Here is a 13,052-nt window from a genome sequence, read left to right as displayed (position 1 = left end):
GGTCAGATAGGATCACCACTTCATTTTCTCTACTATCATTCTGACATTTCACATTCTTAAAATAATTTATTTAAGCTTTTATTTCTTTCATCAAATTCCCAGTGGGTCAGAAGTTTACATACACTCAATTAGTATTTGGTAGCATTGCCTTTAAATTGTTTAACTTGGGTCAAACATTTCAGGTAGCCTTCCACAAGCTTCCCACAATATGTTTGGTGAATTCTGGCCCATTCCTCCTGACAGAGCTGATGTAACTGAGTCAGGTTTGTAGGCCTCCTTGCTCGCACATGCTTATTCAGTTCTGCCCACACATTTTCTATAGGATTGAGGTCAGGGCTTTGTGATGGCCACTCCAATACCTTGACTTTGTTGTCCTTAAGCCATTTTGCCACAACTTTGGAAGTATGCTTGGGGTCATTGTCCATTTGGAAGACCCATTTGCGACCAAGCTTTAACTTCCTGACTGATGTCTTGAGATGCTGCTTCAATATATACACATAATTTTCTGTCCTCATGATGCCATCTATTTTGTGAAGTGCACCAGTCCCTCCTGCAGCAAAGCACCCCCACAACATGATGCTGCCACCCCCGTGCTTCACGGTTGGGATGGTGTTCTTCAGCGTGCAAGCCTCCCCCTTTTCCCTACAAACATAATGATGGTCATTATGGCCACAGTTCTATTTTTGTTTCATCAGACCAGAGGACAATTCTGCAAAAAGTACAATCTTTGTTCTCATGTGCAGTTGCAACCCGTAGTCTGGCTTTTTTATGGCAGTTTTGGAACAGTGGCTTCTTTCAGGTTATGTTGATATAGGACTCGTTTTACTGTGGATATAGATACTTTTGTACCGGTTTCCTCCAGCATCTTCACAAGGTTCTTTGCTGTTGTTCTGGGATTGATTTGCACTTTTCGCACCAAAGAATGTTAATCTCTAGGAGACAGAACACGTCACCTTCCTGAGCGGTATGACGGCTGCGTGGTCCCATGGTGTTTATACTTGCGTACTATTGTTTGTACAGATGAACGTGGTACCTTCAGGCGTATGGAAATTGCTCTCAGGGATGAACCAGACTTGTGGAGGTCTACAATTGTTTTTCTGAGGTCTTGGCTGATTGATTTTGATTTTCCCATAATGTCAAGCAAAGAGGCACTGAGTTTGAAAGTAAGCCTTGAAATACATCCACAGGTACACCTCCAATTGACTCAAATTATGTCAATTAGCCTATCAGAAGCTTCTAAAGCCATGACATAATTTTCTGAAATGTTCCACGCTGTTTAAAGGCACAGTCAACTTAGTGTATGTACATTTTTGACACACTGTAATTGTGATACAGTGAATTATAAGTGAAATAATATGTCTGTAAACAATTGTTGGAAAAATGACTTGTGTCATGCACAAAGTAGATGTCCTAACCGACTTACCAAAACTATAGTTTATTAACAAGACATTTGTGGAGTGGTTGAAAAATGAGTTTTAATGACTCCAATCTAAGTGTATGTAAACTTCCGACTTCAACTGTAGCTGCGCCCCAGATGAGGAAGTAAACGGGCCGGCAATTGCACTGGGGAATGTTTCCTCTGATGACTTCAAAAATATTCTGTTTGTGGCAGAATTAGCCTGTCTCATGTTTGTCTTGTAAACAATGCACCCCAGAGATGAACTGTTTATTTTTTACATTAATTTCAAATAAATGTCCTCTTTTTTCCAGCTTTAGACTGATTTATTTGTCAACAATAAAACAAAACAGTTTTCATTCTTATTAAACTATTAACACTGTAAGTTATGTTTGAGAGGTATAAGGTGAGGGAGCCGAAGCCTTGAGTATAAATCCCTGATGGGATCCCATGTGACACCAGTTAATGAGTTAAACCCATGTTGACAGGCAGGCCTACGTGTCATCATTGTCATGTTAATCTGACCTGCCATTTTCAATTACAGTTGCATCTGAAACGTCATGTCCCATCCGCATGGCAATGTGCAGTGTCAGTGCAACTCTCAGAACAGTGTCCAGTCTAAAACCTATACGGCTGCAGAGCCAATCCAACATAACTACATGAGAATGCGAACAGAGCCGAAGGAACATCTCTGCATCTCCGGTGCTTAAGGTTTTTTATAATACTACAATAATAGAGATGAACTGCACAATTAATATAAAACTTTCAAATGTGTCTAGTTGCACCCAGTTCTGCATTACTGAACCATGTCGAGATATAAGATCAGTGCTGAAACTCATGTCCCAACTGATCTGTTGAGGCTGTTACCAGGCTTCATATTTGCATGGTAGACTTGGATATGAATGACAAGAACAAGGATGCTGCATTTGCCTTTTAAATATCCCAGTAATAATAACGGACACCAAAACAGGTTGGACCGGTGATTGATAACAGATAGCGAGTGTAAGACAGTAACACGTTTACAGTGAGAAAAAAAAGCCCTAGTGACCCGGTGAGAGCTTTGCAGCCAACGACACTAAGGCGTAAGCACTAGTAGGTCTACCTACTCTCCCTTCAGGGAGTGTCAGATAGCTTCCCTACAGCTCAGCAGGGGAAACCCTAACCCATGGTCGATAGGACAATTGACAGCCTTGATCCTTCTTCCATGTCTTCTTCCTATTCAACCGGTCATCAACGGTCTTACCTTTTGAGTCCTGATTGACATAGTAGCTCTTCCTCTTCAGCCATTACAACAACGGTTTGTTGAAGTCTGCAGTTGTCTCGGATTATGAAAGGAGGAAGCAACGTGGAGTGAAACTGACCATTTCTGTAAAACAGACCTGTTTTATAACCTGTTCCTCTGTCATGTAACGAAGGAAGTGTTATGCCTCGAAGTGATCTATTATAACATTTGTTGACAGATGTGCTTTGCAGGTGACTTGACGTATATAACATGAAGAGACAAAGCACACGCATTATCAATATGTAATTGGTTAGCAATCAGCTGAGTGCAACACATATGGACATATTCCAAAGCTGCCTCTCCAATAGCACTACTTGGCCGTTACCAAGGTTTGTTTTTGGACCCGGTGGATTTCTCAGAAAAATGCTTTCTGATACACTGTCTGCACACAAAATGAGTCCATATTGAGTGTTCAGGTGGTGTTACCAAATAGGCAGGTTTCCCAGCCTGCTAAATTTAAACCTTTCTCCTCGCCTACTGGAGGTAATGGTGTTTGGACTGAGGAAGGCGAGAACCCACAGGTACAGCAGAACACATCCCTACACCACCGGCCTTTCCATCATGCGACCGCTACAGAATGAACAGTCCCTATAGAAAGTGTAAGCATGGGCACGGGGATTTAAGTCTCTCATTCTGCTCCACAAGCAGAATACGATCTAATACCCAGCCTGATCTCATCAAACCAGCGATAGCTAGGACGGCCCAGAGCTAAGCAGGCTGCAGCCGATGTGCCCCAAACACTGTTTTCTCAGTGGGTAAGCCACTGTACTGTGAGCAAGGATGGATCCAACATACACTACATAAAACTGAATGCTGCAGGTGGAATTTGAACATATAGCCTACTGAAGCACTCAGTTCTTTGAGTCATAGGAAATTGCTTCAATTCAGTCTACTCCAATCTGTACCTTTGAACAGTGTTTTGGATCTGCTGCTAACAAGGGGCATATTATACAGGACAACATTACAGAACTCATTTACAGAAATATATTCTGCAGGACATGATTGCTGATTCTCTGTCTTGCATCAAATTCTGTCTGCTCCAGCCTAGTCTAAACGTCCCCTCCTGCTTTAGAAGCCGCAGGAATGCAGTCAACCCAGAGAGACCAGAGCTGTGTGTGCTGGGGTTGTTGCCCGCCAAGCCAGGTCTCAGTAGCAGGAATTGATTGTTTTAGTGGCCGGTGGGTGGGTTCTATTACGTTTAATTTCAAACAAAAACAATATTGACTGGTGCCTCATCCCTGTGCCCCCTCGACATCGACCCAACCTCTTGCCCAGAGCCTATAGCTAAATGTAAACTGAAAACCTTCACACAGAGATAGGAACGAGTCTTCGATTCCATTCTTTTGTTTTATTTTTCTGGTTTCCTCACAGAGAAAACATTAGACACTTGTATTTAAGCACCATATGAAAACAGTAAATGTCATGATCATGTATCAAGAGTGAATTCTGGAATATTCTGCGAGAATTGTTCACACTGAACCTTATGTACTGAAAATTGAGAATGAGTCAAACAATACACGAGCACCATGACACCCCTGCGTCACATTCATTATTGCAGTCCAAATTGCAGAATAGAGGCTATGATAAAGCATGCTTTCAGGGTTTATTTTTGTAACTTTTATTTTTCTAGGAAACACATTAGCACAATCAAATACTTCAAAAATATTTATTAAAATAAGATTCACGTGGATCCAATGAAAACCCCTGGCCGAACATCTAATATGCTCTTGGAAATGTAATTCCTTATTATAGTAGTAGCTAGATGTTAGATACAGCCTGTCTGTCAAACCAAGGTCTAGTTCTGCGGTGTGAGCAGCGACTTGCTCAAGGGCATTTTCTATTGAAGGAAAAGACAGTGATGAAGTATTGATGTTTCGCAGAACAGTGATGCGTAGTGGGAGGAACATCCAGGATTAAGAAACGACAAAAATCTTATTTTTAACCTCTTAGCAGGAGGCAGAGCGAGACAGTGTGAGAGAAATCAACGCCAGATTTGAAGCCTGTATATTGCTTGTGCTTTATAAAAAATAAATCAGGAGTGAAAATAAATAAATAATAATTCTCCCTTCTCAGTGTTGGGGAAGCTACACTGAAAATAGTTTACCAAGTTACCAATTACTTTGCACTGAAAGAAAGTAAGCTACACTTACTTATAGCTTACTTAAAGTTATTTTGAAAAATGTGTTCACTACATCCAGACTACTACGTGCAAAATTCTTATATCTAAATCTGAAATGTCAGACTACAAATTGCAAGTCAGATCACCTTGGAGTCAAATATTCATAATTTATCCCTATTAAAACACCGAAACACTTTCAAGTGACAATTAAGTAAGTCTGAAAAATAAGTTGCAAACTTTACAAAAAAAAATTAAATGGAGTAGTTCACTACACGGCAAAAAAGTAATTAACTACTGAAAACACTACCAAGACTTGGATTTAGTTCCAACTACCTCCAAGCTACTGAAAAATGTAGTTAAATGACTAGTTGCACTACATGTAGTTCCCGACACCCCAGCACTGCCCCTTCTTATGATTACAGTACAAAAAAATAAAATCTAGAATATGAACAAAAACATAAATCAGAACAAAAAGTGGACACCGTGTCAGATGCTCATTTCTCAGACATGAGGCAGAGTATGTAAAGCAACAACAAAGAGCTTGAAACGAGAAGCAAAAAAAAAAGGTGAGTGCCAACTGCAATCCCTACTGGGTTTCGTTCAGAAGGGTTTGAAACCCTGTTTACCTGAGCTGGTCTGCAGGCAGGGTATACCACCTCGGCTTGAAAACATTTGCACCCGTTTCAGAGATTATGAACATGACCCAGGTCTGAAATCAACCCTTAGCTCCAACTCCTAAGCCCTTTTTGATGAACAACTGTAGCGCTAAAGGAACTGGAAGGGTGTAGTAATATGGGAGACATTCCACCTAGCTTCCTGAGGATTAGATGACTGACTTGGCTCTATAAGCATATTGCTCAACAGCAATCCTTCCAGAAGTACGGGGGCCGTCAAGCCGTGTCTAGTGGTTGGGGCTAAAGATTGACTTCGGACTGGGTGATAGTCTGACTGCCACTACATGGCAGGTGCACTGCTCTCTATCCCCAAACCAGATCTGGGATTTGCAGTCCTACTACACATTGTAGCTGTAGTCCGTCAGGTAGTTCTTTAGCCTGTTGGGTAAAGGCAGCTCCTGCACCTGCCTGGTGGCGTTGTTGATGGCGATCCGGGACAGGTGCTGTAGAGAGGGCGTGGCAGTGTACACAGGCTTAGTCAGTAGCAGTTGAACTGTCCCGTTGGGTGGGGCCAGGGACTTCGACGCCCCTGACGACGCCCCTTTACTGGTAGTCCTGGACAGCTGCACGTAGTGTTCCACCAGGTGCACCACACTGTCAAACTGCTTGAGCTTGGGCTTGATCAGCACCACCGAGTCCAGTTTAAACTTTCCCTCCTTGTACTCGATACGCAAGTTGGTTGGGCCGGCGGAGGTCATGGCAGAGATGGTGAACAGGTAGTCCCTCTGGGAGCTGTCTCGCACCAGGAAGGTGCCCTCTGATGCATCCTGGAGAATCTCTTTGGCTTCGTTGGCGGTCAGGCTGCCCCAGTACCAGCCTGTTAGGAGAGAGAAACACACGCATGCATTAGCACATGGAGACAGGACAACATTGGGTTATTCAAAGAAAACAAGATCGCTTTATGAGAAAAGACGGTAATCCAAATCAAAATCTCATGCACGAGCGCACACAGTCAGAAATTATGAACATGAAACTAAACCTGAATTTAAGCCTTAACCCTAAAAAAGACCTTCATACTGACCACAGGAATTTTAAAACAAATTCCACTTGGTCTTAGAGAGTGGGTTAACATGTTAAATTCTCACAATTTTTATAGTGCTTTTGCAGTGAAATGTATGAGAGGAATCTCTGCAGTTAGTGTACACTGCAGCAGCGACTGTCTACCTCCACCCCCCCCCCTCTCACTGACCCCCTCAACCAAAAAACTAAGTTTGACTGGATTTGTGTAAGTTAGATATTTTCCAGTACTTTTGTACACTTTTTAGCCAGTAGTTCTGAAAGTAGCACTCACAAGCTGGTACCCTTTAGTGCAGGGTTCCTCAACTGGCAGCCCACAGGTGGTTTTATTTGGTCCCCCAAGTAATTAATTAAATATGTCTCCCTCTCACGCTGCATTCGGAAAGTATTCAGACCCTGTCCCTTTTTCCACATTCTGCTACGTTACAGCCTTATTCTAAAAAGGATTAAATAGAAATCTCAAATCTACACACAATACCCCATAATGACAAAGCGAAAACAGGTTTAGACATTTTTTCAAATGTATTACAAATAAAACAGAAATACCTCATTTACATAAGTATTCAGACCCTTTGCTACAAGACTCAAAATTGAGCTCAGATGCATCCTGATTCCATTGATCATCCTTGATTGGACATGATTTGGAAAGGCACCACCTGTCGATATAAAAAGGTCCCCAGTTCACAGTGCATGTCAGAGCAAAAACCAAGCCATGAGGTCAAAGGAATTGTCCGTAGAGCGCCGAAACAGGATTGTGTTGAGGCACAGATCTGGGGAAGGGTACCAAAATATACCTGCAGCATTGAAGGTTCCCAAGAACAGTGACCTCAATCATTCTTAAATTGAAGAAGTTTAGGAAGAGTCTTGGTGGTTCCAGAGCTGTCCGCCCAGCCAAACTGAGCAATCGGGGAGAAGGGCGTTGGTCATTGAGGTGACCAAGAACCTGATGGTCACATTGACAGAGCTCTAGAGTTCCTCTGTTGATATGGGAGAACCTTCTAGAAGGACAATCATCTCTGCAACACTACACCAATCAGGCCTTTATGGTGGAGTGGCCAGACAGAAGCCACGCCTCAGGAAAAGGCACGACAGCCCGCTTGGAGTTTGCCAAAAGGCACTTAAAGGACTCTCAAACCATGAGAAACAAGATTCTCTGGTCTGATGAAACCAAGATTGAACTCTTTGACCTGAATGCAAAGTGTCACGTCTGGAGGAAACCTGGCACCATCCCTACAGTGAAGCATGGTGGTGGCAGCATAATGCTGTGGGGATATTTATGAGCAGCAGGGACTGGGAGACTAGTCAGGATTGAGGCAAAGATGAACGTTCGCAAAGTACAGAGAGATCCTTGATGAAAACCTGCTCCAGAGCACTCAGGACCTCAGACTGGGGCGACGGTTCACCTTCAACAGGACAACGACCCTAAGCACACAACCATGACAACACAGGAGTGGCTTCAGGACAAGTCTCTGAATGTCCTTGAGCGACCCAGCCAGAGTACGAATTTGAATCCGATTGAACATCTCTGGAGAGAACTCAAAATAGCTGTGCTGCGTTGGATGGGGAGCAACCTGACAGAGCTTGAGAGGATATGCAGAGAAGAATGGGAGAAACTCCCCAAATACAGGTGTGCCAAGCTTGTAGCGTCATAGCCAAGAAGACTTGAGGCTGTAATCGCTGCCAAAGGTGCTTTAACAAAATATTGCATAAAGGGTCTGATTACTTATGCAAATGTAATGGCTACGTCCCTGCCCATTCATGCGAAATCCATTGATTAGGGCCTAATGAATGTATTTCAATGGACTGATTTCCTTAACTGTAACTCAGCATAATGTTGAAATTGTTGCATTTATATTTTGGGTTCAGTATATATATATATATATATATATATATATATATAAAATATTTTTAATAGAATATATGTTGGACATAAAAGACTAAAAACAGGAAATCAGCTTTAAGTGATTTATTCCCACATATAATAATGAAACATGATCACGATTACAAATGTAAGCAAGGTTTGAAATGATTATGTTTTAGTCAAATATTATCTGTTTGGGCTTCTTGAGGTCAATTTGCAGTAAACTAATATGCAATTATGTTCCGGCCCCCGACCATCCGCTCAGCTTGCAGCTGAATCTAGTTGATGATCCCTGCTTTAGTGTGTCTACTTTACTGTATTTATACTTGAGATATCGCTTTTCAACAGTAAAGGTTGGCACAGCTTCCCCACATAGTTGTGAGTTATGAGCTTTGCTTAGAAACAATGTGCTTTTCTGGGAAATTATAAAGATTTGTTTTTTTTTACTTCATATTCATCATCTCCAACACCACCCCAACATCAACATGTGAAAATTGCACATCTATGTTTTGTAGTAAATAAAGATAAGTGTTTCCAATGACATCACCAATTTATTAGTAGGCATTGCTTACTAATTGGTTGATGTCATTGGAAACACTTATCTCCCATCCTCATTTTCACATATGTTGATCATGTTGCTGGAGATGATGAATATGAAGTTACATTTTTTTATTTCCCTTTAATGATAATACATGCCTCTTATTAAAATACATTAAAGATGCTTGATCTTTGAATAACCCACAAATGTTTACCTAATAAAATGACCACCTCCATTTTAAGATCACAACATTGGACAAGCTCTTCATGATCCCCTCTCCACAGCATTCCAATAATGGCAATCCTATATCTAAATTCACTCTAACAGCATTTGAAGTGAAACATACATTTCATTAGAACAGTAAATTAACACAAGTCTTGTGAAACAGGTACATCAATGCCGAACATGTGAATGAAGGCACATTGTATTCATTCATAGACATGTTCTGAACATGTTTTCAATTGAATGCGTCTAATTGTAAAAAAATAAAAGTTGTCCTCAAACAAACTCACAATAACAAAATCTTCCTTATACATTCTGCGACTTAAAAACAGAAACTCATGCATGAATTACTACGAAATTCAAGAGACCAAACCCGTTACTGTTCACGATAAATATGGGTGAAAGGCATTCATTGAACGATGAAATACCAAGTGTGCTTTGTTTAGTTGTCATTTTCAACCATGCATAAAGAGTACAGACAGTGCGTACTGAGCATTTAGATAAGGTTACTTTCAAACTAGTTTACTTACAATCACTCGTTTTTTTTCAGGGTCATAGAGATACATGGTCTTGTTTTGATTTTGTATTGCAAAACAATATTTAGAAAGTTAGGCTATATCGTTTATTTGTAATTCAGAAATGCTTTGACATTATATGTCATGCTCGTATGTATATAACAGTACTGGGTACTGGTAAAACTACTAGAACGCTGAAAATAGGAACATTAATAAGTAATCATGTCGAAATGTTTGTGTAGAGGTAATCTAAAGCTATAAAATGAGGACATGTACCCACCTGTATTTTTAAGGTCTCTCATGGCTTGACCGATGCGAGTCTCATCGGAGTCTACAACTCGCGACTCCGTATCCGTTCTCTCATTTTCGATGGTCTCGGTGGATTCGGGTGAGTGGCAGGTCATTGGGGAACCACCCGAAATTGCCCAGCCGTAGGCCAAAAGACATCCGACAAATGCAAAAATATTCCCCAAAAGACAGGCAGTTGCCCCACAGTCACAAAACCAGTTTCTTCTGCAGGTTTCTTCTCGAATTTTATGAATGAATCGTCCTGTAAATCAATAAATAAGATACACACGTAAATGAATGCAGTTTAACCACGGGCATTCGTGCTAGATACCAGCTAACGTTACATTGTGGCATATCTGTTATGTGCTTGAGTCCAGCCACCCGAGTCATAGACTGTTCGCTCTGCTACCGCACCGCAAGCGGTAGCGATGCACCATCAGGACCCTGAAGAGCTTCTACCCCCCCAAGCCATAAACCTGCTAAATAGTTAACCGGACTATCTGCATTGACCCACCTTTGCACTAACTCTTCCGACTCATCACATACACTGCTGCTAACTGTTGCCTAGTCATTTTACCCCTACCCTTAAGTAGCCTACACACCTACCGCAATTACCTCGTACCCCCTGCTCATCAACTCGGTACTGGTACCCCTGTAACATGGAAATATACCCGTGTGAGAACCCGAACCCTATAAAGGCGTGTAGTAATTTAATTTCTCGCTGATATTAAATACGTTTCCAAAATCGTACCGCAAGTGATGCGTTTTAACGTTCAGCACGAGCGTCGGGGTTCTAACTCCCCTGCCAGAAGATACTTCAATAGCTGCTAAAGGTAGTTGATGTATATGAATGGGGTTACTTTTGCGCAATCTTAAAAAAACTAAAAAACATGGCAAGTAAGGGGGCACGAAACAAGGTCAACACTGAAAAGCCTAATTAATTCGCTTGATAAATATTCAATAAAACAATACCATTTCACTTAAATGCTCGAGGTATTACAATTGCTGCTTGGAGATGAAAGATTAGGAAATGTGTTTTGTCTGCATTCAAATATGAATTAAAAAACAGATTAAGGCACGATCTGCGAAATCGACTACTTCTCGGAAATTGCAATTTAAACTCACTATACGCAGGGCGGGGGATACTGAAAACAGATAAAATCACCATTCTCAGCCTTGTTCGGTGTTTGCAACTTGTCTATTGTAGCTATGTTTGATTATTTTGTGTAGGCTACATTAAAGCCTACATTGAGGTCGTGTACATTTGCAACGTTTTTAAATAACCGCTGTTCCAAAGCCAATAAAGCACGTGCCATCGACTATTGCGTATGTTCACAACACATTTTTAACATTACAGTTTAGCTGTCTAATGCTGACTAGGTAGTTTACAAAGTAAATATACTATGAACAGATATGAATGAAAAATCACCTAACTATTTGCGAGTGGATCCAGCACCAAACGACTCAACCGATGGCCATTGAAATACACACTTCTCCCTAGAGAAAAAGGGACTAAGATTAATAAACGAAGCACAAAACCGCTCGTTAACTATACACTTCCAGGGAACGGCTAGCTAGTTTAGCCATGTCGATCACATTGAAAGATGACATTACATAGCTAGAGTTTTCCATGTGGTATTATTTATCTTCTTGCGGGCTAATCAATCGGTTGTCATTTTGGCGAGATGGCAAACAAACTAAGAACATTTTCCAACCCGTGGTGCAAAACAGGCGATGACAACGTCTCGCGACCGAGGCAAGTCGACTCCGCACGACTCGCTTGCTGCTGGTAATGTTAAGGTTTAAAATGCCATGCAGAAAGTCACCAAACCACTCTTGTCTCGTTTTTGGTACAGATCCCAATGACAGTCTTTTCCGCGGCGTTGAATCCCCTTCCTTCGTTATGTGTTTTGAATAACCAAATCCCCAATAAGCCCACAGCTATACACAAAAGACCGATTTCCAAGAACTTTCCAGGAATCACGTCACGTGGTGTAGAGCGCAACCATTTTTAAGGTAGTGCCAAGCCAGCTGCACCTCATGAATATATTTGCGTGCTCATAATATATATGCGTGTGCGTGTGATAGAGAATGGAAGAAAGAAAATCCTTTCGAAGAAACCTGCATTTTCATAGAACCGTGAAGTGTCTAGTTCCCTGCGCTGCTAAACGCTAACCGGCCTGCTGCTATAGAATACAATAAACACACAAATCCCATTTTAAATGGGATTGTGCCCTTAGAATTAGTCTAACTCACGTTTTAATTAACCACCGTATTTGTTTGGCTTTGAATATACTGAGTCTTTGTTGGGGACTCACATGTGCTGTTATGTAGGCCTAAAATGTATTAATGATGGTCATTATAGATGTTGGGTCCTAGTCAAAACGGGCTACGGCCCCAGAGAGATGGTTGGGGTGCGGACGCAGCGGGAAAGACGAGCTGGTCCAGGGCCTCAAATCACTTTACACAACAAACAACATGCTATTTGACAAATGTATGACCTTACTTAGCAATTAGGCCTGGATCATTGATAGACTTTTGCAAATTAGTCTACTGCTGGCTTCATCTGCAAGGGTCAAATATGCAATAGGCCTAGGGAAGCCACAGAGTGTCAAGGGTCTGAAAGTAGAATTTCACCCACATAGACTGTCATAAGGCCCTGAAGGGCTTCACTATATGTGTGTCGGAAAATGTATTATGGTTCTGTGAACAATGCTTGAGCATCATAGGCTAGTCTAGACTATCACTATCACCTGGGGGTATGCTGGCGGTCCCTATAGCAAGTAGTTGAAAAAGGTTATGGGTGGTATTATCCACTCTCTGTGAGAAGTACGGGTTCAAACACTAATTTCTGCCTGAGGCAGAATTCAACGCAGTTCAACATCGGGTTTCCAGGCAAGGGTTAACAGTGTTGGGGAGTGGCAAAGCAACTCAACATCGGGTATCCAGGCAAGGGTTAACAGTGTTGGGGAGTAGCAAAGCAACTCAACATCGGGTTTCCAGGCAAGGGTTAACAGTGTTGGGGAGTGGCGATTAGCGAACTACATGTAGACTAGTTCAACGAGTAATTTCACTACATTTTGCAGTCGCTTGGTGGTATTGAACTAAGTTCAAATCGTAGTATTCTTTCAGTAGTTAAT

General features: G+C 41.6%; 1 protein-coding gene across 11 annotated transcripts; it reads right to left on the bottom strand.

Moving 5' to 3' along the window:
- Positions 1-4,006: 4,006 nt before the first annotated feature.
- LOC106609294 (suppressor of cytokine signaling 2) lies at positions 4,007-11,917 on the bottom strand. 11 transcript variants are annotated; one of them, XM_082977702.1, is made up of 4 exons: positions 11,347-11,917; positions 10,519-10,564; positions 9,905-10,174; positions 4,007-6,288 (listed from the first exon to the last, which is right to left on the bottom strand). In XM_082977702.1, the coding sequence occupies exons 3-4, from the start codon at positions 10,026-10,028 to the stop codon at positions 5,810-5,812; spliced, it is 603 nt and encodes a 200-aa protein (XP_082833828.1). In that variant the 5' UTR covers positions 10,029-10,174; positions 10,519-10,564; positions 11,347-11,917; the 3' UTR covers positions 4,007-5,809. The 11 variants fall into 11 exon arrangements, with proteins under 11 accessions (XP_082833828.1, XP_014063416.1, XP_014063417.1 ...); XM_014207941.3 differs by lacking the exon at positions 10,519-10,564 and having other exon boundaries at positions 11,342-11,409; positions 11,527-11,917; XM_014207942.3 differs by lacking the exon at positions 10,519-10,564 and having other exon boundaries at positions 11,347-11,409; positions 11,527-11,917.
- Positions 11,918-13,052: the final 1,135 nt, after the last annotated feature.

Source organism: Salmo salar, chromosome 07, assembly GCF_965601325.2.
Source record: "Salmo salar chromosome 07, fSalSal1, whole genome shotgun sequence".
Classification (NCBI taxonomy): domain Eukaryota; kingdom Metazoa; phylum Chordata; class Actinopteri; order Salmoniformes; family Salmonidae; genus Salmo; species Salmo salar.
This window is presented reverse-complemented; position numbering and strand designations above follow the sequence as displayed.

Excerpts from the sequence above, each read along its gene's own strand:
- LOC106609294 (XM_045722009.2), bottom strand. The coding sequence starts at position 10,573 with ATGTTACAGGGGTACCAGTACCGAGTTGATGAGCAGGGGGTACGAGGT. Across the intron at positions 10,175-10,518 it reads GGGGGTACGAGGTAATTGCG|GACGATTCATTCATAAAATT; the intron begins GTAGGTGTGTAG and ends ATTGATTTACAG. Across the intron at positions 6,289-9,904 it reads GAGAGACCTTAAAAATACAG|GCTGGTACTGGGGCAGCCTG; the intron begins GTGGGTACATGT and ends CTCTCCTAACAG.